Raw genomic sequence first — 27,524 nt, 5'->3', positions numbered from 1 at the left:
ACACCTGGTACCCAGAGAGATGGTGTTTATTTAGTAAGGGAAGAGATTAGGCCCATGATAAGAGATGTTTGTCCATATATACAGTAACCAAGGCTATATTTAAATATAATAATGATGGTAGCTGAAGAATTTACCTTTTAAGAGCCGCAAAACACCCGTACCAACACAATTAAGAAACAGCAGTCAGGATATTGGGATTTATTTCAGATATATAAAATTAAGTCTGTACAGAAAACATCCAAGAACTTCCTGTGGCAACTACAATTTCACAAATACACAAAATGTCAACATATTTAAAAATGTAAAAAGTGAGGTAAAAAAATGTTTAGTCACAGAAATCTATCAGGAGCCAAAGGAAGATGACACACCAACTCAGTTCCTCGTACTGTACTCTTGGAGCATTCTCCAAGCTGCTTTGTCGGGAACCAGACCATGATTTCATCCCAACTTAAGTTGAATGCACTGTAGGCCGAATGTTGATTTCTCTGGAGACTGGGCGAGAATCAACTGTATTCCAGGGAGTACCATTATGCTGAAGTGATGGAAGGAGCTCATTCTTTTATCATCATTTCTAACAAACGGTTGAATCTCGAGCGAAAGAAACCTTGGCAGTCCAGACATTTAAATCGCCAACAAAACGCCAGACTGCCAGGAGCCTTTTATCAGTGCAGTCTAAGGCCTTTCACAGGATTATACCTGTTGAAAATACATTTTTTAATTCAGTCACACGGCATGAAAACAGAGCACTTCTTAAAGTGACAGATTGAGGTAAACCTTTATCAAATATCATTGGGAAAAACCCAACATTTCCTCCAGTCCATCAGAAAGTACTACATCACAACCCTGGTTTGATTTTCTACTAGAGACGGACAAAAGTCAGCCCGAGGGTCCATTCAAAAACCTTGCAGTTGGTTGTGAAGGGGACTAAGCACTTTCTGGCCAAATTCAACAAGCAAATGCAGAATCTGAGGTACACTCAGTTGGCAGACTTGGGTCATTCTTGATTTCATCAGTTTTATTTTATTAATAGTCAAAACAAATACTGTAGCAGCTTGAGCATTTTTAAATTACATATTGCTGAAGAGAATACTTACCATGAGGACATTCAGCTCAAGTCCAATGCCTTTCTCAAACCCAGAAGGACTAACTCAGAATACCTGCGGACAGAAATACAAATGAGACCCATGTGCAAGTGCTGTTGACAACTACATGTAGTTTAAATTGGACAATCATTCATGCAAAACTAATATTTCACTGCAAAAGTCATGCAACTCAAGCTGAGGTTGTCAATTTATTTTTTGTAACCATGACTTAAAGATTGCTACAAATGCTGAACATTTTAACAGTATTCTAAAATAAAAAAAAAGGCAGAAGGCATTTTAAATGATTGGACCATAAACTGCGTTCAATTTTAGCAAGAGTTGCATTACAATCATTTCTAATAATTTTGTACAGCTATTTTATTTGAGACATATTTTTCAGTCACGCAGTTTTGGACAACTGGTTTGGGTTGACTAGCAGGTTCTAGCATTTTGAGCATAAGACAAAAAATATCTAACAAATGACAGTTGGGGTTAGTTTTACCTTCTTGACGTGATCTTTTGGCTTTTAGCATCCTCTCCTCTGCACTGCGATATTTTTCTTTAATAAAACCAGCCAGCATGACTTTGCATCAAAGTCAAGTAAGATCCCTGCAAGCTTGATTGTAAATACGGTTGAAAATCAGTTATTTCAAAGGACTAAAAATACATGGCTCATTGGGAAGCTTGAGGAAATGTTCCGTTGTAACGATTGATTTCAAATACTACAAGTCCAAGCACTATACCCTTCTCAAGCGAAGTATTTGGAAATACATTACCTTGATTAAGGTACCATCTTTATTTTAGGTGACATAACGAGTCTCTTCTAGATCCTTTTTAATACAGAGAGATGAAGAGGACGTGCTCTTTATCAAAGTAAAGCAGATGTTCTTTTTGGTTGCTTTTGTCTCCTATGTACATACAATATTCTGGTGATTGTTTAGGAGTTTTGTGAAAATCCTCAACGAGAATCAGTTTTATTAGAAGTGGAAGGCATTACTATACAACAAAAGCAAAATACCAGGTTTAGTTTGATAAAAAAACAAAACAAATGAGGCTTTATTGATACAACGCACTGCAGAGAAACATTTTTTGGATATATTTAGTATCCTATTTAGGCAAGAGTACACATGTACGTAGCACTATGCATTTTGGAGACGGCACAACTTTAGAAAGCAATATACAGAACTTTCTTAAGTGTATGCATATAATATTGAGATGGTTGCAGTTTTCCCTTACATGAAGACCATGTGAGGACCATGTCCAAATTCTTGTAGAACCACTCAAAGTGAGTAATTTATCAGCATTTCTATCAAAGTCAGCCCAATAAGATGTAGAAAGTAAGCCAAGCAAAAGTTATCTAAAGTAGAATGTACTTACAACCAAGTCGAATTGAAAATACTTAAAGGAGATATTTTAGGACAGACTGTCTCAGTGTCTAATAAGGCTAGATTTCAAAACCCTAAGAAAAGAAAAAAACATTGAAATCTATGCCTCTATAGGGAATGTTAGTTTCTGCAAAAATGATTTGTCTAGAAAATTATTTTGGTTCTTCCCCATATATTCTTAATCTAGTTGCCGATGTTACATTGACGTCATTAATCAAGTTTTAGCTAAAAAATACTTTAGAAATGCAGCCTAAATGAGACTGCAACTGCCACAAATCATTTCAAGACAAACTGAAACAAACCTTCAAAATAACATTTAACACTATACAAGGTATCACGTTTCTCTAAGTAACCATTAAATTAGATCTTAAAACTGTCAATGATGCAGTGGAAACATTGAATGATAACGTATTATCCAAATCCTTGCATTCGCTTGCTACGCCCACTCGATACGATACATCCAGTTGTCCTGCTCTCAAATCATTAAAAAACAAAAAAAATACAGAAAATTTAAAAGAAAAACATTTAGGGAAATTACTTTGGAGAGTTAAGTGAGTTACAATGGGAGACAGTTGCCATGGCAACCCTCTACCGGAGACTGTTCAGTATCTTCCGTATGGATGCTCTCTGTAGGCCCCCCTCTTATCCTGCCTCGCTGGAGGGGCTTTGCCTCCAGTGGAGGACCAGGAACCCTCCCAATCATCTTGGGCTACAGAGAAACAAACACCAAGCCTAGGTCAATGTTTGGATACATGCAGTGTGACAAAAAGAGTGGTGGTCAAATATGTCACAACAGAGTACAACACATGGACACAGGACCAGTTTGGACCAACAATGTCAGTTTCATTATTTGAAAATGTATGAAAAAATATTTACTTAGACCATTAATTTATTGCCATCTTACCATAGGGTTCATAAGCCTCCTGAGCCTCTCCATGTCCGTAGTCATAGTACTCTGTGTCCCTGTAAAGAGAACGTCAGAGCCTTTTGAGACAGACTGATACTACATTGAATATTGCAAGGGTAAAATGTCTGGGGCCCCAAAGCATTCACTTGAAAACATGGCACAATCTATCAGCTTAATTACAAAAGTTTCCGGAAATTGAAATCACCAGGGAAAGCGGGATACCGAGTCAGTTGCACAACAACGCATTCAACCGAAACTTGTCTTCCGCATTTAACCCATCACCTCTGAACCAGAGAGGCTGGGTTGGCTGCTGAAATCCAGCCTAACCATCTTGACCTCAATATTTCCTATGACAATTCAAATGCAAAATGCTGGGGTAAAAAAAAGTCTGCTCTTACAATCTTCTACTGAGGATTGGCCACGTCATTGTTTTAACCATTATATTATGAGTAAGACTTACGCTTGTGGAGGTTGTTGACTGTAATAGTTGTCATAACCTTCATATGCAGGCTCAGCGTAGCTTTCTTCATAGGCAGGCTGGGGAAATGAAGACAACACACGCCACTATTACCACAGAATGACGAGGTACATGTAAAACAGAATGCTACTAGCATGTCAGAATAAAACAGTCAAGTGGACTAGATGGGGCTTAAACCCATGAATGAAGTGACCTGTCACCCATGGTGAATAGACAATAAAATGTTAAACTGACAGCTCTTCAGTTCTGAAAGAAAGTAGGTATAGAACCCAATGACTTAACAATTGAGTGGTTTGACTTACATATTCATTGTAGGCCTCAGCCTTGGGTGGTGGGGCATGTTGGTGCTGGTGCTGCTGGTGGGAGTGGGCTGGGGACGGGAGCATCCTTGGTGTCCCTGGGGTGGGTGGTCTGGAACGGGGTGTAGTGCCTCCTCTAGCAGGTGTAGAGGGGGGTCCACCTCGGCCAGCTGGAGCCCCTCTGGCCGACCCACCCCTGGGAGGTCCTCCTCGGGAAGCTCCACCACGTTGGGTGCCTCCACGAGGGGCTCCTCCACGAGGTAGCATTCCTCGCCCCCTGAAGAAATAAATCATAGTGAATTAAACTTTGTAGGATTGTGAAGGCTTTTGGTCTTGAAAGGTAAGGGGTTGTCAGGCACTGCGAGTCCTACCTGGCTCCTACTGAATTGGGTGGGGGTGCTCCCCTGCCCCTGCCTGGAGGGCCCCCTCGTCCCCTGGATTGTGAATCTTGACCGCCATTCAGGTAGCCAATCTCCATGAACTGATCCTGGCATATACCATCCATGGTGTCCTGCTTATAAAGAGTAAAGAGAGTAGCTCCATTAACATGACAGGTCAGAGATTATAACACGGCAGTAGCATGGAAAATCTTGGACCATTGCCAAGTTACCATAGACCGAATAGCTAGGCCCATATATCACAACCTGAAATAGCGGTGGTTGAAGCAGGAAGCTCCCTGGGATACTTACAGGGATGAGGAACTTCTTGACCTCGTCCATGGCGTGAGCCATGCGCAGGTATGCCTCAGGTATAGGAGCAAACACCTCTATGAAGACATGCAGTTCCATGCCCAGATGAGCATATTTGGGCTCACCACCCTTTCTCAGCTCTTCCTCCTGAAATTCAACAGCGTAAAAACTAACAATGAATTCTGCACATTCAATCACTGCTGTTTGTTACAAAAGGACTCTTCTCCACATGTACCCTGTCAACTCCTCCCTCCATTCTTACCTTCACCTTGTCCCTCATGGAACCTTTGCCCAATACTGAGATCTTTGCTCCAGTTTCCTCCTGGAGGCGCTTGATTGTGTTCCCCTGGGGTCCTAAAATCTTACCAACAAAGTTGAACTGTGGAGATAAAAAAGGTTTCACTAATAGACTCAATGTTCTTGGTGCAGAGATTGTTGTATTCAGGGATATTGAATCCTAGATCACGGTAATATGCTGCAGAAGATACTGTATCAATGCCTCGAATCTATAGCATGCTGCCTTCCCGTCTAAGGGACAGTGGCAATAGACATATGAGAAAGAAGTTTCAGCACACATAATTGAAGAGGAATGAACCAGCGGTCCTATTTATTTTGATTTATGCCTGTTTAAGTGGTCCATTTTGTAGACACCACTGGGGGTCTAACAGCACAGCAGAAGGAGCACTGTGACATGCCATTCTGACTTCACTCCGATGAAATTCTCCTATTAAAATAACTGCACTATATGCAGTCATATCCATTTAAGTTTGAGGTCACTGATAACCCTGAGGTGTACAAGTTGTCCATTGACAGTGAGGGAGAGCCAGGCATGCAGTAGGGTGTTCAATTGTAATGTATGGTTTGAGCATAGTACATATGAGCCCCCCCCTTAATGTAATCGCATATGAAAAGCAATGGCCCAAACTGACGGCTTCTATTGTACAAGAGAAAACTTTACTCACCCTTGGGTACTGTTTGACTGGAATGAGTACACGTTCCTTGACCTTGATGTTCTTTGTGGTAGACAGGTCCAGGTAAGTTTCTCTTTCTGTCTCTTTCTTTGTCTCTCCTTTCTGAATCCTTTCTATCTCTACAGAATGGAAAACATGGCTTTTTAGTTTGACTAACATCACTATCACTCACAGACTGAACATAAACAGTGCAAGAGCTACATGAAATGTTCATAATTTACAAATAATTAGCAGAACTTGGTCATAATCAAAGTGTAGAGTAATTATAGCTACATCAATACATAGGCCTACTACCAGAGAAAATCCTGGCGTAGTAAGATAAAACACAAGTCATCCAATGATACTAGCTAGCTCCCTCATTTCCCCACAAAAAAAATGTAGTGGGCGGGTCTCAAGTCACACCACAATTCACATCATTGACAAAAAAGTAGCTGATCAAACTAGAATACAAATTTGGTCACAAAACAGATTCTAAACTCATCTTAATGCATGTCCCTGCTTAGTTTGAAACAGACTGGCAGTGGTAAACTGTCTGGGTAAAAATTGGCTCTGGGGGAGAGGCAGACTGCAAGCAAGCTGTTAACTGGCCATGCAGCAGGATGAAACCGTTCATAACCTGGTCTGACACTTAACTACAGAAACCATCTTCTTATACTAAAAAGGCATGCCAACCGGACATTGTGGACAATGCTCAGATTCTGACTGCCATGAGGTCTCTGGCAGAGGTTCCAACATATTGTAACAATGTCCTGCCTACAGCATTGCCATTGCACAGTAACTTCGTAGCAGACATACCAAAAATGTGGGCCCACGGATGTACAAGCTAGCTGCTGTCTACTACCAATTTCAAAAGTGCAACATCATATGAAGGTACTCCCAAAATAAATCCAGGAATCCAGCTGTAAAATGTGGGAAATGTTTATTAGTAAAAATCTAAGTGACTTGCATGAGTAAACATTAACTGAGATTCAATGTAGTTGGGATGGATATCAAATAAAGTGGGTGATAAGTTTAAATTTTATTTTTATTGCAGGATGCAAGTAAAGGAGGGCTCTGATTTGTTACCTACTATGCCAATTTCAGAACTGTAATATGCCCATAAGAGTACATTATGTTCAAATATCCAATTTGTAAGTCGCTCTGGATAAGAGCGTCTGCTAAATGACTTAAATGTAAATGTATATATATATACATATATAAAAATGTAATTCCTCAATACTGATGTTATACTTGTCAATTAATAAATGAATGTACGAAATTGTTATTGAAAAATATATTACTTAGATTACAGAGCAAGCTGTAATGCTTTATATGACACCACATTTTTGTTTTGTAGCACCTACATATGGAACACGGACAAGACCTTGATAAGGCTAAAATGGCATAAATATGCCACCTGATTAATTATTTACAATTACGCTTTTAGATACAGATGTCAAATTCTTCCTCCAAATGGTACTTTCTATGGATTACATTTGGGGGGGGGGGACTATTTTTATGCTTGTTTAGTGAGGAATCATCCAACTACACATTTTAGTAGCACAAACAAATAAGCAGCCCTAGTTCATAAAACTAGCTACTGTTAAGAGAAAAGCAGCAAGCAAACGTGATCGTCAGATGACAGGTTCTGATGACGAAAAACCTATTTGACGATTAAAAAAAAAACTTTCCAGCCAAACATTTTATGCAAGCAACATACATAATGTCATGAAAGCCCTGGAGGAAACAGTTGTCAGTAAATTTCCCAAAAGTTAAAACATGCTAGACAGTGGGATCTTTGTGTAAGTAAAATTATCTGTAAATATTTATATAATAACCATAATATCAAAGTGAATTTGGAGGCAATGATGTTGTGCGGTCCTCCCAATATTATTTGGGAACGCGTGCAGTTCATGAGGCTACATAGTTAAAAAGTCATTATGAATTTAACAGGGTGGTGAAAGAGCACGGTGATGGGCTTGATGTTACTTTCCAATAAATATCGATGGTCTTATTCCAGCGACTCGATGATTGATTCTAGTTCGACTGCCTTTTGACAAATCTCGCTCTTTTGTCTATAAACTCACATGTGTCATGATAAGTGGGCACATTTGCTTTATAATCCTACATTTTTGTGTGACAAAACCACACAGTTGAAAATCAGATGGAAACACATTAACCTAGGATATTATATTCGGTTTATGGGGACTTTAACCGCAGAAATGGTTGTCGACTACATCCACGTACAATTTTATTCGCAACAACTACATTTGAAGCAAATATGCATTGTTTTTGAGAGAATTATAGAATATTCTCAAATATGTATCCAATTGGATGGAAACCTAACTACTGAATGTTATTCCATTTGAGAAAAAAACTAATTCGGCAGCAGCCTTCCATATGCATTAAGTTTCACGACGGAAAAGTACTAGGTTATAACAGCCTCGTTACCTAACTAGATACCTACAGAGTCCCTAACCGATCCTACTCTGTGCCATGCCTCTCCTCCATTCGAGCCTCGTGCTAACAGGCCGTTCTTCCCGCCGCAACCATTGTTGTCCAACACAAGGCCTACATTTTTACAACGTAACTCAAATTAATTAGGCTATAGGTTGTGGGTTTAACAAAACCCACTGTATCGAATCTATAACCAATAGTCTATCGTTTAGGTCAACACAAGTGTTAACAGCGTTACAATCAGAACAGTTAAGTAACCTGCTAACTAGCTACGTTAGCCTAGCCATCGTCATATTTTTAGTTACACCAGCTAGTTAACGCGTTACCTAGCAAACTAGTTCCAAGGAGTCACTACAAACGTGCACTCCAATCAAAATATTTGAGCAAAATATTACCTGTAGATATAAGTTTCATTGCATGTGTGAATGAAGAATCCAGACTGTCTTTTTCTGCCAGAAGCTCAGGGAGATACTTGCTTTCATTCTCCATTTTGGCTTTTTTAGGCTCGGGCTTAGCGTCAGAACTCATGTGGCTCACGTTCTGTAACGTTTTCGTTTACTTGGTTTCCAGTCGGTCGGGAGCGTCCCAAAACAGCCTACTTTATCAAGTTGACCAGCTTGATGATCTCAGCTATGTTTTCGAACGTAATATTCTCCGGCAACTAGCTACACGTTATCCGTATTTCACCGCTAAAAGAGAGCGGGTTATGGATGAATACGGTTTGTAGAATGGACGACGTTCTTCTCGTGCAAAAAAAATTAAGAAAAATACGTCACAGCTTTTATGCATCGGAAACGAGGCTGCTTTGAGGATTTAAAGATACAGTGTTTTTGAACTGACAACAACATATACCTTTTCATTTAGTCCCAGATTGAGGTCAAGAAGGCAGGAAAATAAACTTCTTGAAAATATCCCTTTTTGTGGTTTGTCTCTAAAGAAAAAAATCTGTTTATTAGCTGATGCCTAACTGAGCAACTGTATGCCGAAGGCTAAATGCATCATCAATAGTTTTATTTTGTCTTCTTGTCTTTCACCCAACCAAAACTGAATTAGGATCACAAGATCTATCTTTAGGCAGTCATTTTATCATTTTGGAGTTACTTTTATTGTTTCTGAGCACTTGTATATTCATGTGGATGATACCATGATTAACGTTACTTAATTTTTTACCTTTATTTAACTAGGCAAGTCAGTGGGTTAACTGCCTGCAGCCGCACACAAACCTAAGATCACCATGCGCAATGCCAAGCGTCGTCTGGAGTGGTGTAAAACTCGTCACCATTGGACTCGCGTTCTCTAGAGTGATCTGGCAGTCTTACAGACAAATCTGGGTTTGGTGGATTCCAGGAGAAAGCTACCTGCCCCAACGCATAGTGCCAACTGTACATTTTGGTGGATGAGAAATAATGATCTGGGACTGTTTTTCATGGTTCGGGCTAGGCCCCTTAGTTCCAGTGATGGGAAATCTTAAAACTACAGCATACAATGACATTCTAGACTCTGTGCTTCCAACATTATGGCAACAGTTTGGGAAATGCCCTTTCCTGTTTCAGCATGACAATGACCCCGTGCACAATGTGAAGCCCAAACAGAAATGGTTTGTCGAGATCGGTGTGGAAGAACTTGACTGGCCTGCTCATGCTCTTGTGGCTGAATGGAAGTAAGTACCCGCAACAACGGTTCAACATCTAGTGGAAAGCCTTCCCAGAAGAGTGGAGGCTGTTATTGCTGCAAATGGGGGACCAACTCCATATTGATGCCCATGCTTTTTGTATGAGATGTTTGACAAGCAGGTATCCACATGCTTTTGGTCATGTAGTGTATTTTCCTTCTTTATTATTTTCCTCTAACCATACCAACCCTCTCCCTAATTGGAGTAAACTAATGGAGAACAATACTTAGGCTTCCACTTCCAGCTTATACAGTTGAAGTCGGAAGTTTACATACACAAAGGCTGGAGTCATTAAAGCTTGTTTTTCAACCACTCCACAAATGTCTTGTTTTTAGAAACTATAGTTTTGGCAAGTCGGTTAGGACATCTACATTGTGCATGACACAAGTAATTTTTCCAACAATTCTTTACAGACAGATAATTTCACTTATAATTCACTTTATCACAATTCCAGTGGGTCAGAAGTTTACATACACTAAGTTGACTGCCTTTAAACAGCTAGGAAAATTCCAGAAAGTGATGTCATGGCTTTAGAAGCTTCTGATAAGCTAATTGACATCAATTGAGTTAATTGGAGGTGTACCTGGGGATGTATTTCAAGGCCTACCCTCAAACTCACTACCTCTTTGCTTGACATCATGGGAAGTATAAACACCATGGGACCACGCAGCCGTCATACCGCTCAGGATGGAGACGCGTTCTGTCTCCTAGAGATGAATGTACTTTGGTGGAAAAGTGCAAATCAATCCCAGAACAACAGCAAAGGACCTTGTGAAGATGCTGGAGGAAAGAGGTATAAAAGTAGCTATATCCACAGTAAAACGAGTCCTATATCGACATAACCTGAAAGGCCACTCAGCAAGGAAGAAGCCACTGCTCCAAAACAGCCATAAAAAAGCCAGACTACGGTTTGCAACTGCACATGAGGACAAAGATTGTAAATGTCCTCTGGTCTAGAACTGTTTGGCCATAATGACCATTGTTATATTCGGAGGAAAAGTGGGATGCTTGCAAGTCGAAGAACACCATCCCAACCGTGAAGCACAGGGGTGGCAGCATCATGTTGTGGGGGTGCTTTGCTGCATGAGGGACTGGTGTACTTCACAAAAGATAGCATCATGAGGAGGGGAAATTGTGGATAGATTGAAGCAACATCTCAAGACATCAGTCAGGAAGTTAATTAAAGCTTGGTCACAAATGGGTCTTCCAAATGGACAATGACCCCAAGCATACTTTCAAAGTTGTGGCAAAATGGCTTAAGGACAACAATGTCAAGGTATTGGAGTGGCCATCACAAAGCCCTGACCTCAATCCCATAGAAAAGTTGTGGGAAGAACTGAAAAAGCATGTGCGAGCAAGGAGGCCTACAAACCTGACTCCGTTACACAAGCTCTGTCAGGAGGAATAGGCCAAAATTCACCCAACTTATTGTGGGAAGCTTGTGGAAGGCTACCCAAAACGTTTGACCCAAGTTAAACAATTTGAAAGGCAATACACTCAATTAGTATTTGGTAGCATGTAAACTTCTGACCCACTGGGAATGTGAAAGAAATAAAAGCTGAAATAAATCGTTCTCTCTACTTTTATTCTGACATTTCACATTGTTAAAATAAAGTTGTGATCCTAACTGACCTAAAACAGGGATTTTTACTAGGATTAAATGTCAGGAATTGTGAAAAACAGAGTTTAAATATATTTGGCTACGGTGTATGTAAACTTCCGACTTCAACTGTACATTCTACATACAGTACATTTCACAGGCAGCATATTTCACATTAGTTGTCTTTTGTTTTTAGTCCCAGTCTTCAGCTACCCTTAACCCCTCCCATCTATCTCTGAAGGCCATCCAGTTTTAATTTCTAGCTGACATATTTTCTACTGTGCTGTGATGTTTCTGAACCTTTCTCATAGTCTCTACAGATTGTAAATGAAAGAAACAATTTTTCTAAGAGTGTTATTATATTATTGATGGATTGACTATGACTTTTTAAATCACCCAGCAGGGCTATTTGCAGAGTTGGCTCCAAATAAATGTTGCAAAAAAAATTGGTGGCGATCACACTAGTTGACATGTACTGTTTCTACAGCCTTAGTGGATTCCGGTGCTGCAGAAAACTTTATTGACCAGACCCTTGCCTTCTCTCTCAACATGACCTCATCAGACTGTTTACCCGAATGCCGGAGGAACTGCTTCTCCATCCCTTGTGGTTCCATGTCGGTTGAGAGTCCTGTGGTTGCCCTTCAGCCCAACATCCCGGAGGTAAACCAGGACCTGTGGGAGGTATTTTCCATAACACACGCCACCTGTCTCCCTCATCACCCCTGGGACTGTGCCATCGACCTGCTTGTAGGCTCTGCGCCCCCGCGCAGACGCATCTACCCTCTGTTGGTGGCTGAAACCCAGGCCATGGAGGAGTACATCCATGAGGCGCTCCAACAAGGTTTCATCCGCACGTCCTGCGTCAGCAGGTTTCTTCTTTGTGGCCAAGAATGATGGAGGGTTATGCCCATGAATTGATTACAGAGGACTCAATGAAATCACCAAGTACCGTTACCCTCTCCCGTTGATGCCGGCAGCCATCGAACAGCTCCACGGTGCCCGGTTCTTTACCGAATTGGACCTGCGGAGTGCATACAATCTCATCTGCATCCGGGAGGGGGATGAATGGAAGACAGCTTTTAGCACAATGTCTGGTCACTATGAGTTCTTGGTGATGCAATTTGGCTTAGCCAATGCTTCGTCAGTGGTCAAGGCATTCGTTAATGAGGCGTTCCGGGACATTCTCGGACGCCAGGTGGTCGTGTATATCGACGACATCCTGGTCTACTCGGCTACCTTGGAGGATCACATCGCTCACGTCCGAGTAGCCCTGGGATCAGTTTCAGGAGCTGAGTGAGCAGGTGATGGCTCGGGTGGATATGAGAGGGGATATGGATAGTATGAATAACTGGATGAGAACAGCGTTAGTGGGGGCAGCTACTGAGGCTGTACCTAAGAGTTCAGGAAGGAGGAGGAAAGCAGTCCCATGATGGACAGAGGAGTGTGGGGTAGTGGTGAGGAGTAGGGACAGGGCATTTAGAATACTGAAAAGGACGTATAACTTCCAACATCTGATTCAGTATAAGCAGGCCCATGCCCTAGTGAGGAGAACTATTTGTCAGGCAAAGAGGCCATGTTGGCATCGGTTCTGTGACACCATTGGAAGGGCAACACCTGTGGGAGAAGTGTGGGGGATGATTAAGAGGATGAGTGGGGTCAGAAGGGAGTGGGTTTATCCAGTGTTGATGAGGGGAAAGAATGTGGCAGTAACAGATGAGAAGGCAGAGACGATGGCCAAAGCATTTGTCCAAGTGCATAGCTCAGCAAATTTGTGGGAGGAGGGGGAGAGGGAGAACGAGAGAAGAGCATCCCGGTGTGCTGGTTAGGAGGGAGGATGTAAATGATGCATTGAATGCACCATTTCATGGCAGAGGTGAAAAGGGCAATTAGGTAAGGCTGAATTACCTTCACCTGTGAAAGATGAGGTGTGCTATGCTATGTTAGCCCATTTTAGAGATCAAGCACTGGATAAGGTATTGGTGTTGTACAACAGAGTGTGGGAGGAGGGGAAACTACCAGGCAGCTGGAAGGAGGCAGTAGTGGTACCAATCTGGAAAACAGGGAAAGACCCAACGAGGCCAACAAGCTATCGGCCAATAGCTTTAGCATCACATGTATGTAAGATTATGGAATGTATGATTACGGAGAGGCTAACTTTCTTCCTAGAGAGCAGGGCGCTGGTATTTCCACATCAGTGGGTTCAGAAAGGGTAGAGGAACTATGGACCCAGTACTCTGCTTAGATGCAGAGGTCAGGAAGACTCAGGTGAACAGGGATACTTTTTTGATGATTTGGAGAAGGCGTATGATAGGATGTGAAAAGAGGGGTTGTTAATCAAGCTTGAAATTATGGGGGTAGGAGGGAGAACGAACAACTGGATAAAGGATTACCTGTTTGGAAGGTCATTCCAGGTGAGGGTGGGGATGTCTCTATCAGGCAGCTACCTGGTGGATTATGGGGAGCGTGATTAGTCCTCTGTTGTTCTCAATCATGATCAATGATGTTTACTCTCAGGTACAGACGGATATTGGGAGGTCATTATTTGCAGATGATGGGGCCTTGGAAGAGGGGAAGAAATATGCCTTACATAGTCAGGAAGGTACAGGAAGCAATTGATGAAGTAGAGCGGTGGGCATTCATCTTTACCAGGAGGAAGGTGGAAGATGAGGTATGCTTGAGGTTATATGAGAGAAACTTGGAGAAGGTGACACTAGACTGACCTGGGCAGAACACATTGAGAGATTGGTGGGAAAGTGTTAGAAGGTGCTAAATGTGATGTGCTGTATGACAGGGAAGGAGTGGGGGGCTGGGCGTTCCTCATTGAGGACCATGTATGTTGCATTAATCTAATCTGTAATACACTATGGCAGTACAGCGTATGGTTCGGCAGCCCAGACATCATTGGAAAGGCTAGATGTCATACAGGGGCAAGGACTCAGAATATGTAGTGGGGCGTTCCGGACCTCCCCAGTGGCTGCACTACAGGTGGAGATGGGGAACATGCCATTGAGAATTAGGAGACAGCCGCTGGCAATGAATTATTGGTTCAACCTACAGGGACATGGGGTGACTCATCCTGCAAAAGGGATTTTACAGGCATGCTGGGAACACGAGCGAAGACAGAACACAAGCTTTGGGTGGGTAATACCCAGACGAATGAGATGGGACTGTATGGCTACTCCTGACTCCAGTAGTTGATCTAGAAGTGTTGGAGAGACTACAGAAAGATAGGGAGGTGTTGATCCATCTGATCTGTTTAAGAGACATCTAAATACTGTGCATCAGGATACTGGGTCAGCATTTGTAGTGCAGGAATGTGGCGTGGCAAAACACCAGTCTCAACGTCAACAGTGAAGAGGCGACTCCGGGATGCTGGCCTTCTAGGCAGAGTTCCTCTGTCCAGTGTCTGTTCTTTTGCCCATCTTAAGGCTTTAGTTGCCAGTCTGAGATATGGCCTTTTCTTTGCAACTCTGCCTTGGAAGCCAGCTTCCCGGAGTCGCCTCTTCACTGTTGACGTTGAGGCGGGTGTTTTGCGGGTACTATTTAATGAAGCTGCCAGTTGAGTACTTGCGAGGCGTCTGTATCTCAAACTAGACACCCTAATGTACTTTGCTCAGTTGTGCACTGGGGCAACCCACTCCTTTTTCTATTCTGTTTATTGGCAATTTCTCACAAGGAATAGCCTTAATTTCTCAGAACAAGAATAGACTGATGAGTTTCAGAAGAAAGTTCTTTGTTTCTGGCCATTTTGAGCCTGTACTCAAACCCACAAATGCTGATACTCAACTAGCCTAAAGAAGACCAGTTTTATTGCTTCTTTAATCAGGACAACAGTTTTCAGCTGTACTAACATAATTGCAAAATGGTTTTCTAATGATCAATTAGCCTTTTAAAAATTATAAACTTGGATTAGCTAACACAACATGCTATTGGAACACAGGAGTGATGGTTGCTGATAATGGGCCTCTGTACGTCTATGTAGATATTCCATTTTTTTAAATGGCAGTTTGCAGCTACAATAGTAATTTACAACATTAACAATGTCTACACTGTATTTCTGATCAATTTTATGTTATTTTAATGGACCAAAAATGTGCCTTTCTTTCAAAAAACAAGGACATTTCTAAATGACCCCAAACTTTGAACGGTAGTGTATATTGTACAATAATCCTGAAAGTCACCATTTCAAAATAAAAAATATATAAACCAAAAGTTAACATGTTCACTCAGGTATGTTACTCTCCAGAAAAAGCCTTAGTGTGTTTGATTCAATCGGTATGAAACATCTTGGCCAAAGCACTGCATTTGTCTGTGATGGGGTGGATCCCAGCCTGGATTGTTTAATGAATTTTTAATCTGAGAGGTGTGGCACCTGAAATGCTTAAATAAATATCTAGCTGTACAAATACAGTACATATGACCAAAAAAAACTGTCAGTGCCCCTGCACGGTCTCTCAACAATTAAAAAAATAATAATCCCGACAAGTACATTCATTATTGTGCCATCTTCGTAACAGATTGTTTTAGATGATTCTGTCTCTTGACACGTTTTGGATTAATTTGTGATCCTTAAAAATAACAATAAAAACCTTAATTATTGGCATTCCTCAATCAATACCGCTCAGAGCACTTATGAGCAGAGCCAGGTGACTTACACTATATATAGAAAAGTATGTGGACACCCCTTCAAATTAGTGGATTCGGCTATTTCAGCCACATCCGTTGCTGACAGGTGTATAAAAACGAACACACAGCCATGCAATCTCCATAGACAAACAGTAGCAGTAGAATGGCCTTAATAAAGAGCTCAGTGACTTTCAACGTGGCACCGTCATAGGATGCCACCTTTTCCAACAAGTCAGTTCGTCAAATTTCTGCCCTGCTAGAGCTGCCCCGTTCAACTGTAAATGCTGTTATTGTGAAGTGGATACGTCTAGCAGTGGTAGGCCACATAAGCTCACAGAATGGGACCACCGAGTGTTGAAGCGCGTAAAAATTGCCTGTTCTCGGTTGCAACACTCACTACCGAGTTTCAAACTGCCTCTGGAAGCAACGTCAGCACAAGAAGTGTTCGTCGGGAGCTTCATGAAACGAGCCAAGTAGCAGCACACATGCCTAAGATCACCATGCACAATGCCAAGCGTCGGCTGGAGTTGTGTAAAGCTCGCCGCCATTGGAAACGCATTATCTGGAGTGACGCTTCACCAACTGGCAATCCGACAGATGAATCTGGGTTGGGCGGATGCAGGGAGAACGCTACCTGCCTCGATATAGAACACACTGTTCTATAGTTTGGTGGAGGAGGAATAATGGTTCAGGCTGGGCACTTAGTTCCAGTGAAGGGAAGTCTTAACGCTACATCATACATTCTAGACAATTCTGTGCTTCCAACATTGTGGTAACAATTTGGGGAAGGCCCTTTCCTGTTTAGGCATGACAATGCACCTGTGCACAAAGCAAGGTCCATACAGAAATTGTTTGTCAAGATCAGTGTGGAAGAACTTGATTGGCCTGCAGAGCCCTGACCACAAACCCATCAAACACCTTTGGGATGAATTGGAACGCCGACTTGCGAGCCAGGCCTAATTGCCCAACATCAGTACCTGACCTCCCTAACGCTCTTGTGGCTGAATGGAAGCAAGTACCCGAAGCAATGTTCCAACATCTAGTGGAAAGCCTTTAAATGTTTGTCATTTAGCAGACACTTTATCCAGAGCGACTGACAGGGGCAACTAGGGTTAAGTGCCTTGCTCAAGGACACATCAACATTATTTTAATCTAGTTGACTCAGGGATTATGCCACCTTCCCAGAAGAGTGGAGGCTGTTATAGCAACAAAGGGGGGGGACCAACTCCATATTAATGCCCGTTATTTTTAGAATGAGATGTTTGACGGGCAGGTGTCCACATACTTTTGGTCATGTAGTGTATCTTAAGCAGTTACTCTGCTGCTGCTGATGATGTTTGCTGCTCTCTGGATATCTGTCTGTAAACAATTCAAATTCAGGGAAATATTACACTTCACTCATCAAAAGCCTATGCTGTTGCCCTTAATCAAATGTCAATTTTCAAAGCCTATGCTGTTGCCCTAAATCAATTGTCCAATCACACAGGCACATATAGGTTTGTTTCTATTGTCCTGTTCCCTTCTGGGACAGTTTCTCAGTAGTAGTATCCTCAGATGTCAATGATGGCAAAGATCTCGGGCTTGTCGATGTCATGGATCTGCATGGCTGAGTAAGTGATGGCCTTCACTTCTGTCCCCTTTAGGGACAATATACGCATAGTTAAGTGACACTTTCAAAAATACAAACTATTGTAATCAGATGACTCCTGAATCAATGAAAACAAACTATGCCTACTAATCATGTATGTAGTATAATATTTCAGTAACAGAATACATATCACAACCAGTTGGATAAACAATCTTCATCAGGTCATAAACCGTAATTATGCCTTATGGCCAGGAGGGAGTCAGACAGCAGACCTCTTTCTCAGTTCGCTCACCTGTGGATGCTTGACCAAGTTGAACTCTTCTCCCCACCTACAACAGCAGAGGAAAACAATGTGAGCCAGGGAAGGAAGCTGAGAATGAACCAGAACTCCAGACATAGGAACTGGAGGAGGAAGTAATGATAACATGCAAGCCTTGTCTTTCTCAGGGGTAGAATGTTCCAACTAAAACCAACCCACCATATCCCCTCTGACTGTTTCATCTAGGAGTAATGTCATGGCTCAAAAGTCAATGATCAATCACATGCGAATATAAATTAGCACCACCTAGTGAGCAAAAACTAAATCCTGACATGTGTAACTTTAGATCAACTTACCCAATGGAGCGGATTTTGAAGTGCATCCTGTCAATGTGCAAAACTTTAACCTCCTAGAAGACATACATTAAGTTAGGCAATACCTTATTATTGTAACTGTTAAATGAAATTGGTAGTTGCCATGATATCTTTTTGAAAGCTTATTACATTTGATGCATGAGCTATTTGAAGCAAACAATAGCGCTTTGGTAATGAACTGTGTTGTAAGGGATACAAGATAAATAAACACTTCTGGTAAATGTAATGATATGTTATCTTCCAGTTGTAATCAGGTTTCAAACCCACATTTTTTTTGCAATGCAATTCTGTGCATGCTCCTTTGACATCTTACAATTATACATACAGGCAGCAAGAAATCTATACATCTATTGATGGGGGTAGGAGAGAGAGAGCGAGCTCCATGTAGCCTCACTGGAATTAATACGTTAAAGGCTCTTACTCTGGGAATGAAGAAAAGATCTGCACTGAATTTGAATAACCAGTCATCTAGGAAGTGGAAGAGAAGAGATTCCATGTCATCACCTGGTCAGGAAACAAACAGACATAAGAAAGTATTCAATGCAATGGTAAGTAAAATATTGACCCATATGAAACATATTTACATTACATTTGTCATTTAGCAGAAACTATTATCCAGAGTGACTTACATTAGTGAGTGCATATATTTTCCCCCCCGTACTGGTCCCCCATAATCTACTCCAGACATGTACTGTCCCTATGAGTATTATGCCTGTTTTCAGTCTGTTATTCCATCTCACCTTCTGACTCCACTTCTACTGTGTCAATGGGCTCCACTGTCTCTGTATCTGTCATATACCCAAACATTGCCATGGCACACTGCTCAAAGGCCTCCTCCAGAGAGTCTCCCCAAGAGTGGAGCCTAGGAACATACATAAGAGTTATGACACAGATGCAAGACAAACCCACTGGGCACAGACATCAATTCAACGTCTATTCCACGTTGGTTCAATGTAATTGAATTGAAATGACGTGAAAACAACGTTGAGTCAACCAGTGGGTGCCAAGTTGGAAGCCACTCCGTACGGTCAAGTTACAGATCGCTGTTCTGCATTATCAGGTAGGCTTTGGGGATTTCGCAATAAAGGTGTAACCATCACAGTTAAGGGTAGGAGCAGCAGTTGCTGTGGTTCATGGGTAGTCAGTCCACTTACTGTACATCAGCAGTGTGGTCCAAATCTAGAGAGAATCCAAATTACAAGATGAATAGATAGATAGATCAATTATTCAACTCATGTTACTACAATAAAGTAGAGTGGGCTATAGGTAAACATTCAATCCAATATGTGAGGGTATTAATCTACTAGGCCTGGCTACAATATAAATGTGTCAATGAAGCAATTTCAGATGGTAGAGCTGTCTCCTCCACTAAAGATACTCTTCCACTGAACATTTTAACAGAAACCCATTCATGTACTACCTGGTGAACAATCTCAAATCAGGCAAAAGCAAGCTAACTAGCGAAAAATGTAAGTATAGCTTGTCATCAAGCATGTTCATAACAGATTAGCTACACAAGTTCGCAACTCACATTCATACTTCTTGTTGATCGCCGGGTATTTCGACTTGGTATCTTTCTGTGACTCGGTGAGATCAAGCTCACGATCATCCATTGTGATTTATTTCGTTGATTTGAACCCTAAACTACTGAAACGTATACTTGCTGTTGCAACATGGATTGTTTCAGGAAGTATTGTCAGTGTAGTGACCAATCAGGTACCAAAGATTGCTCGCCGTCTACTTCTTTGATTAAATGGCGTTCGCATCAATTATATGTGTATTCCGCCACCTACTGTGCGGGTGGATAATAAAGATCCCCGAAATGAAATAATGCGGGGTAAAAATATCGCTTTTTGCTGTGTCGTCACTAGTTACCACAGCCACGGAGCCAAAACACCCCCCACCCCCCTTTTTAAAAACAATTTATCTTATTAAGATTTGATTTTAAACCTAACCAATAACATTAACCTCTCTGCTAACATTTTGCTAACCCGAGACTTAAACTAAGACCAAAAAGCACATTTTGGTTTTCATGAATTATTACTATATAGCCACTTTGTAGCTGTGCTATCTAGTGGAAACATTTTTGGTAACCCGGAATCCTGTCGGAGCCCTTTCTTTGACGAATACATATACGACATCTTCCGGTTTAGTTGACGGTGATTGGCTATTTAACCTCTATAGCGTTCCCGCCAAGGTAGCCCGGCTGCGTGCTTGTTCTCCGCGAAGCGCTATTTCGGAAAACAAAGCTACTTGTGTAATATTATCAACGCCATGGCTGATAAAGAAGGTAATTTCATTCAAAAGTGAATAAGCTAGCTACCAAGGTAGGCCAGGGGTTCCTGGCGTATCAATCGTGGAGATAATGAATGTGTAATTGTATACAAAGAAAAGTACCCAGCTAGCTAGCAAGCAAGCTAAGTGTATTCAAAAGCAAAGCGTTGTTTAATGCCAGAGACACTGTTTGGGGGAGTGAAATGAGTTAGCGAACGTTCGCTCAATTTGTCAATACGTTTGTTAACATCGGGGAAACCCTACTCAATGGGCGTAACTATGAATTAGCTAGCTAACACTTTCTCAATCACAACTATATTTCCTTTGAATGGGTTGCTGCTAGTATGAGTTACATTTAAATCTGTCTCGATTGACTTTCATTCTGTTTTACAGCAGCGTTTGATGATGCTGTGGAGGAGAGGGTGATAAATGAGGAGTACAAGATATGGAAGAAGAACACGCCCTTCCTCTATGACTTGGTGATGACCCACGCCCTGGAGTGGCCCAGCCTCACTGCACAGTGGCTGCCTGATGTCACCAGGTAGGGTTCATTTGGTACTTTCAAGACAACTGGGAACTTTAAAAAAACGAGTTGAAAACACGAGTGATATTCATGGAGAAAAGTCGGAGCTCTAGAAATATGCCAGAATTTCTGAGTTGGATGACCATTCAAAACTATTTTTTCCAGTTGGAGCCCCCCTGAGTTCCCACTTTTCTTGAATGCTTCAATTATCTGTGCATGTCAATATAGGAATACATAGCTAGCCATAGTTGCCATGAATACTTGTGCACAAAACTGCCTTTGCTAGATTACTGAGAGAACTATGGTGTCTTTAGGAAGATGGAGACAAAAAATGTGTTGACGGTGTTGAACTCGACCATGTTGAGTTTCTAATGCCCCCTATTACATAAAATAAAAAGGGAACTGTTTAAATGTATCTGTTTTGGAATACCTTTTTTCTATCATTTTAGACCTGAGGGGAAGGATTTCAGTGTACACAGGCTGGTTCTTGGCACACACACATCAGATGAACAGAATCACTTGGTCATTGCCAGCGTGCAACTGCCCAATGATGACGCGCAGTTTGATGCTTCTCACTATGATAGTGAGAAAGGCGGTGAGAGAATGTTTTTGCTACAATTACAACCTTTCTGTGTAAATGTTTTTTAAGGCTTTGGTTCATTCAAAATATTTTACTGGTGGTAATATACATTAGTCCTTTTTGCTGTAGCTCACTGATCTGACTCTCTCGCTCCCTTCAGAGTTTGGAGGCTTTGGCTCAGTCAGCGGTAAGATAGAGATTGAAATCAAGATAAACCATGAGGGAGAGGTGAACAGAGCCCGCCACATGCCCCAGAACCCCTGCATCATCGCCACCAAAACCCCAACCAGTGATGTGCTTGTCTTTGACTACACCAAACATCCCTCCAAACCAGGTGGGTCTGCTTACTGCACATTTAAAGTGTATGGCCAGGAAGTCCAAGTCCTGCTTTAAAAATGTTTGGTAATAATGTGTTTACCTGTGTACTACAGATCCATCTGGAGAGTGCACCCCAGATCTGCGTTTGAGGGGACACCAGAAGGAGGGTTACGGTCTCTCCTGGAACCCCAACCTGAGTGGTTGCCTTCTCAGTGCTTCTGATGACCATGTGAGTGACTTAGCACTTGACCCAGAGCAAGTGCTTGAACACTCTTCCTCCTTCCATGTCTTTCCTTTTCTCACCTTGCTTCCCATCTGTCTGTAGACTATCTGTATGTGGGACATCAGTGCAGTTCCTAAGGAGGGGAAGGTTGTGGACGCGAAGACCATCTTCACTGGACACACAGCCGTTGTGGAGGATGTTTCTTGGCATCTACTGCACGAGTCGCTCTTTGGATCTGTAGCTGACGACCAGAAACTCATGATGTAAGGCTCTAAGAGTTAACTCCCCTGCAAAAAAAAACTACCCTTTTGAATGAGCAGCAGCAGCTTTGTTTGGTCTTGCTCATTGAACAATAACACTTGGTTACTGTGTTTACTGTGCAGTTGGGACACGCGATCAAACAATACGTCGAAACCCAGCCATGCTGTGGACGCCCACACTGCAGAGGTCAACTGTCTGTCCTTCAACCCTTACAGCGAGTTCATCCTGGCCTCAGGCTCAGCAGACAAGGTGGGCTGGATCTCTTACTGCTCTCAATTCTTCCAAGATTCTTTCATATTGTAGTTAGTGAAGCAGTAGTGTGGATGTAACGGTTTCTCCCTTTTAAGACGGTTGCTCTTTGGGACCTGAGGAACCTGAAACTGAAGCTGCATTCATTTGAGTCTCACAAAGATGAGATCTTCCAGGTATGTTAAGTCATGAAGCGTACAATTATTCCCTATGAAGTCTGTTTTGCACAAGCTGTGTGTTGAACCATCTATGACTAAGTTGTGTCAAATATTTCTGTTCCTTTCCTCCCTTAAGGTCCAGTGGTCTCCTCATAATGAAACCATCCTTGCCTCCAGTGGCACAGACAGGCGACTCAACGTGTGGGACCTCAGTAAAATCGGAGAGGAGCAGTCGCCAGAGGATGCTGAGGATGGTCCACCTGAACTGCTGTTCATTCACGGTGGTCACACAGCTAAGATCTCAGACTTCTCGTGGAACCCCAACGAGCCCTGGGTCATCTGTTCAGTGTCTGAGGACAACATCATGGAAGTTTGGCAGATGGTAAGACCTTAGGACAGACGGTGCTCTGTCAAACAGTGGGAGGCTATAACGAATAGTTTATTCATTTCATGAGGCCTAAGTAACAGGTTTGCAAGGATGGCAGAAGCACTACCTTAGTACTACCAGTATTACCATCTTATTATAATATGTAGAACTTTTTTATTTTATTAATCGAAGTAACAAGAATGTCTTTCCATTTTCCAGGCTGAGAACATCTACAATGACGAGGACCCAGAGGGAGCAGCAGACACTGAGGTCCAGGCATGAGTGAATCTTGAGTCACACAACAACCCTCCATTGATCACATCCTCAAAACACCTTTTTTTTTTCTTTTTTTCTCAATAGGACACAATGTTTAAATGTCTTTGAAAAAAGACACGGTGCATAAGAGTGGGTTGTTTTGAATTTTTGTAAGGGGAAACAAATAAATGTAGCTGGGAAACATCTTAAATTATGCTCATTGTGTTAGTAACATTTATACAGTTTAATTTCATAAGAAATTACATAGATTTTCATTCCCTTGACAGCTGTATTGTAGATTTCCCCAATTTACCTTTGTATGACTAGTATCCCTGTCTATTGCTTTGTATGCCACATCTGCATCGGATTCTTTTTGCTGTGTATTCATAATAAACATTGTTTTTACAGTAGACCTTCCATGCACAGTGCAGTTTACAGTTAAGACATGCTGATCTCACAGCCAAGACCAACTATCATAATGTCATTGTTAATGTATTAAGAGCAGTTTAAGTAAAGCAATCACTGACATCATTGGCTAAATGCACAATCAAGGACACTTGCAAACAATACATGTTCGGTCTGGAGGGGTTGTGGATATTCCAGGTGTTTTGTCAACTATCCTGTACTTCCATGGAAAAGTTATGATTCCCCTTCAGCAAATGTCTTGCTTGCTTCAATACAGCCCATGTAATAAAATCACATTGAGACTCCCAGGAATGTTAATTGTACATGTCAGGCAGTTGTAAGTAGTACAGGCTTAAAATATTAATTTGCTAAACCTTCATTCCTAAGGGTCAAAAGGATCATCTGCTAGTTCTCTGCATCTCATGGCCAGTAGCATACCACATCCTTCCCCTCAAAAGTCCCTTCAATTCTTCCAATTGTCTGTTGCCTTTTTCAAAACAAAAAAAATGAAGCCTCCGCTTCCTCATGGTCTCTTCAACTGAGTCCACAGTCTCCTGATGAGAAATTAGAACAGTTACACCATGCCTTTACTGGCTCGGTATCCTTCCCTGCCTCCGGCGCAGGGCTAGCAAGCACGGTTCATACCAGCCTTCTACATTCATCATGCTACCGCTGAAGGAACAGTGAGGCTTGTTGGCGGTGAGTGAAGTCATTCACGGCCCTGTGACGGGATGGTCATCTGGCCCGATCCTTCAGGGTGTTTAGCTGGTTGTGCCGGGTCTCCAGAAGCTGGGCTACCTCTGAGACTAGACATGGGCCTGGAGCTCCTCCTGGGGGCAGAAAAAAAGAATTAAAGCAAGTTTCCACTCATGCTAACAGTTAACTCTCAATGACAGGCAGCCATTAACAGCAATAACAAAGCTGATAACACATGTCAACATAATGAAACGTCACATCAAAGGGATGACAAAAGAAATCACAGGAAAATGCTGAGAAAATGTAAACGCCCATCATACTGTAACCCTTTACTAAAGGGTACATTAACTGCATTCTCACAAAAGCTTACATGCAATGCTGTGGGGTTTCCACTCCACTTTACCTGTGTGACTACTGGACCATCATACTGTTGTGCAGTCTGTGTTAGCTGGCTCTGAATACAGTCTGGCTGTGACAAATGGCTTACTCTTCACCTACATTTACATTTACATTTAAGTCATTTAGCAGACGCTCTTATCCAGAGCGACTTACAAATTGGTGCTTTCACCTTATGACATCCAGTGGAACAGCCACTTTACAATAGTGCATCTAGGTCTTTTAAGGGGGGGGGGAGAAGGATTACTTTATCCTATCCTAGGTATTCCTTAAAGAGGTGGGGTTTCAGGTGTCTCCGGAAGGTGGTGATTGACTCCGCTGTCCTGGCGTCGTGAGGAGTTTGTTCCACCATTGGGGGCCAGAGCAGCGAACAGTTTTGACTGGGCTGAGCGGGAACTGTACTTCCTCAGTGGTAGGGAGGCGAGCAGGCCAGAGGTGGATGAACGCAGTGCCCTTGTTTGGGTGTAGGGCCTGATCAGAGCCTGGAGGTACTGAGGTGCCGTTCCCCCTCACAGCTCCGTAGGCAAGCACCATGGTCTTGTAGCGGATGCGAGCTTCAACTGGAAGCCAGTGGAGAGAGCGGAGGAGCGGGGTGACGTGAGAGAACTTGGGAAGGTTGAACACCAGACGGGCTGCGGCGTTCTGGATGAGTTGTAGGGGTTTAATGGCACAGGCAGGGAGCCCAGCCAACAGCGAGTTGCAGTAATCCAGACGGGAGATGACAAGTGCCTGGATTAGGACCTGCGCCGCTTCCTGTGTGAATACTCTGCGGATGTTGTAGAGCATGAACCTACAGGAACGGGCCACCGCCTTGATGTTATTTGAGAACGACAGGGTGTTGTCCAGGATCACGCCAAGGTTCTTAGCGCTCTGGGACGAGGACACAATGGAGTTGTCAACCGTGATGGCGAGATCATGGAACGGGCAGTCCTTCCCGGGAGGAAGAGCAGCTCCGTCTTGCCGAGGTTCAGCTTGAGGTGATGATCCGTCATCCACACTGATATGTCTGCCAGACATGCAGAGATGCGATTCGCCACCTGGTCGTCAGAAGGGGGAAAGGAGAAGATTAATTGTGTGTCGTCTGCATAGCAATGATAGGAGAGACCATGTGAGGTTATGACAGAGCCAAGTGACTTGGTGTATAGCGAGAATAGGAGAGGGCCTAGAACAGAGCCTGGGGGACACCAGTGGTGAGAGCACGTGGTGAGGAGACGGATTCTCGCCACGCCACCTGGTAGGAGCGACCTGTCAGGTAGGACGCAATCCAAGCGTGGGCCGCGCCGGAGATGCCCAACTCGGAGAGGGTGGAGAGGAGGATCTGATGGTTCACAGTATCGAAGGCAGCCGATAGGTCTAGAAGGATGAGAGCAGAGGAGAGAGAGTTAGCTTTAGCAGTGCGGAGCGCCTCCGTGATACAGAGAAGAGCAGTCTCAGTTGAATGACTAGTCTTGAAACCTGACTGATTTGGATCAAGAAGGTCATTCTGAGAGAGATAGCGGGAGAGCTACTGCACGTTCAAGAGTTTTGGAGAGAAAAGAAAGAAGGGATACTGGTCTGTAGTTGTTGACATCGGAGGGATCGAGTGTAGGTTTTTTCAGAAGGGGTGCAACTCTCGCTCTCTTGAAGACGGGAGGGACGTAGCCAGCGGTCAGGGATGAGTTGATGAGCGAGGTGAGGTAAGGGAGAAGGTCACCGGAGATGGTCTGGAGAAGAGAGGAGGGGATAGGGTCAAGCGGGCAGGTTGTTGGGCGGCCGGCCGTCACAAGACGCGAGATGTCATCTGGAGAGAGAGGGGAGAAAGAGGTCAGAGCACAGGGTAGGGCAGTGTGAGCAGAACCAGCGGTGTCGTTTGACTTAGCAAACGAGGATCGGATGTCGTCGACCTTCTTTTCAAAATGGTTGACGAAGTCATCTGCAGAGAGGAGGAGGGGGGGGGGAGGAGGATTCAAGAGGGAGGAGAAGGTGGCAAAGAGCTTCCTAGGGTTAGAGGCAGATGCTTGGAATTTAGAGTGGTAGAAAGTGGCTTTAGCAGCAGAGACAGAGGAGGAAAATGTAGAGAGGAGGGAGTGAAAGGATGCCAGGTCTGCAGGGAGGCGAGTTTTCCTCCATTTCCGCTCGGCTGCCCGGAGCCCTGTTCTGTGAGCTCGCAATGAGTCGTCGAGCCACGGAGCGGGAGGGGAGGACCGAGCCAGCCTGGAGGATAGGGGACATAGAGAGTCAAAGGATGCAGAAAGGGAGGAGAGGACTCTATCTGCAGATTAATATACTCCAACTGGATGCTGGTAAGGACTCTATGTGCCTCTAACAACTGACCTCTCGTAGCCTGCAGCATAGGCTGCTCCAGGTGCAATCGCTCCCATACCAATTTATTCCTCCGACTTTCCAGACGGGCCACCTCTATGCACTCCTCAAAGAGCAGCCTCATACTGTCCATGCTACCCTCCAGCAGGACA

At 43.0% G+C, this 27,524-nt stretch overlaps 3 protein-coding genes across 5 annotated transcripts; 1 reads left to right on the top strand and 2 right to left on the bottom strand.

Annotated features, from left to right (window-relative positions):
* Positions 1-2,104: 2,104 nt before the first annotated feature.
* LOC115138434 (KH domain-containing, RNA-binding, signal transduction-associated protein 1-like) lies at positions 2,105-9,006 on the bottom strand. Of its 2 annotated transcripts, none has more exons than XM_029675276.2 (9): positions 8,643-9,006; positions 5,803-5,930; positions 5,103-5,219; positions 4,841-4,987; positions 4,523-4,665; positions 4,155-4,428; positions 3,835-3,911; positions 3,372-3,430; positions 2,105-3,176 (listed from the first exon to the last, which is right to left on the bottom strand). In XM_029675276.2, the coding sequence occupies exons 1-9, from the start codon at positions 8,773-8,775 to the stop codon at positions 3,070-3,072; spliced, it is 1,185 nt and encodes a 394-aa protein (XP_029531136.1). In that variant the 5' UTR covers positions 8,776-9,006; the 3' UTR covers positions 2,105-3,069. The 2 variants fall into 2 exon arrangements, with proteins under 2 accessions (XP_029531136.1, XP_029531137.1); XM_029675277.2 differs by having other exon boundaries at positions 4,523-4,662.
* Positions 9,007-15,295: 6,289 nt separating this feature from the next.
* zbtb8os (zinc finger and BTB domain containing 8 opposite strand) lies at positions 15,296-20,082 on the bottom strand. The gene is made up of 7 exons (XM_029676138.2): positions 19,898-20,082; positions 19,521-19,545; positions 19,107-19,228; positions 18,788-18,870; positions 18,349-18,401; positions 18,026-18,062; positions 15,296-17,782 (listed from the first exon to the last, which is right to left on the bottom strand). The coding sequence occupies exons 1-7, from the start codon at positions 19,977-19,979 to the stop codon at positions 17,696-17,698; spliced, it is 489 nt and encodes a 162-aa protein (XP_029531998.1). The 5' UTR covers positions 19,980-20,082; the 3' UTR covers positions 15,296-17,695.
* Positions 20,083-20,540: 458 nt separating this feature from the next.
* LOC115138433 (histone-binding protein RBBP4) lies at positions 20,541-24,287 on the top strand. 2 transcript variants are annotated; one of them, XM_029675275.2, is made up of 10 exons: positions 20,541-20,656; positions 21,037-21,181; positions 21,613-21,758; positions 21,904-22,077; positions 22,175-22,290; positions 22,387-22,547; positions 22,668-22,794; positions 22,893-22,970; positions 23,089-23,334; positions 23,539-24,287. In XM_029675275.2, the coding sequence occupies exons 1-10, from the start codon at positions 20,641-20,643 to the stop codon at positions 23,599-23,601; spliced, it is 1,272 nt and encodes a 423-aa protein (XP_029531135.1). In that variant the 5' UTR covers positions 20,541-20,640; the 3' UTR covers positions 23,602-24,287. The 2 variants fall into 2 exon arrangements, with proteins under 2 accessions (XP_029531135.1, XP_029531134.1); XM_029675274.2 differs by having other exon boundaries at positions 21,034-21,181.
* Positions 24,288-27,524: the final 3,237 nt, after the last annotated feature.

The sequence above is a fragment of the Oncorhynchus nerka genome, linkage group LG12 (assembly GCF_034236695.1).
Source record: "Oncorhynchus nerka isolate Pitt River linkage group LG12, Oner_Uvic_2.0, whole genome shotgun sequence".
Classification (NCBI taxonomy): Eukaryota; Metazoa; Chordata; class Actinopteri; order Salmoniformes; family Salmonidae; genus Oncorhynchus; species Oncorhynchus nerka.
Note: the sequence above shows the minus strand (reverse complement) of the source record. Positions and strands in the feature narration are given on the sequence as shown.

Coding starts and splice junctions, on each gene's coding strand:
- LOC115138434 (XM_029675276.2), bottom strand. CDS start 8,775: ATGAGTTCTGACGCTAAGCCCGAGCCTAAAAAAGCCAAAATGGAGAAT. Junction 4,666..4,840: donor TCAAGAAGTTCCTCATCCCT/GTAAGTATCCCA, acceptor ACTCTTTATAAG/CAGGACACCATGGATGGTAT. Junction 3,431..3,834: donor AGTCAACAACCTCCACAAGC/GTAAGTCTTACT, acceptor TTCTCTTTACAG/GGACACAGAGTACTATGACT.
- LOC115138433 (XM_029675274.2), top strand. Junction 22,291..22,386: donor TCAGTGCTTCTGATGACCAT/GTGAGTGACTTA, acceptor ATCTGTCTGTAG/ACTATCTGTATGTGGGACAT. Junction 23,335..23,538: donor TCATGGAAGTTTGGCAGATG/GTAAGACCTTAG, acceptor TCCATTTTCCAG/GCTGAGAACATCTACAATGA.
- zbtb8os (XM_029676138.2), bottom strand. CDS start 19,979: ATGGATGATCGTGAGCTTGATCTCACCGAGTCACAGAAAGATACCAAG. Junction 19,546..19,897: donor GATCAACAAGAAGTATGAAT/GTGAGTTGCGAA, acceptor GATTCTCTCTAG/ATTTGGACCACACTGCTGAT. Junction 18,871..19,106: donor AGTAGAAGTGGAGTCAGAAG/GTGAGATGGAAT, acceptor TTTCCTGACCAG/GTGATGACATGGAATCTCTT.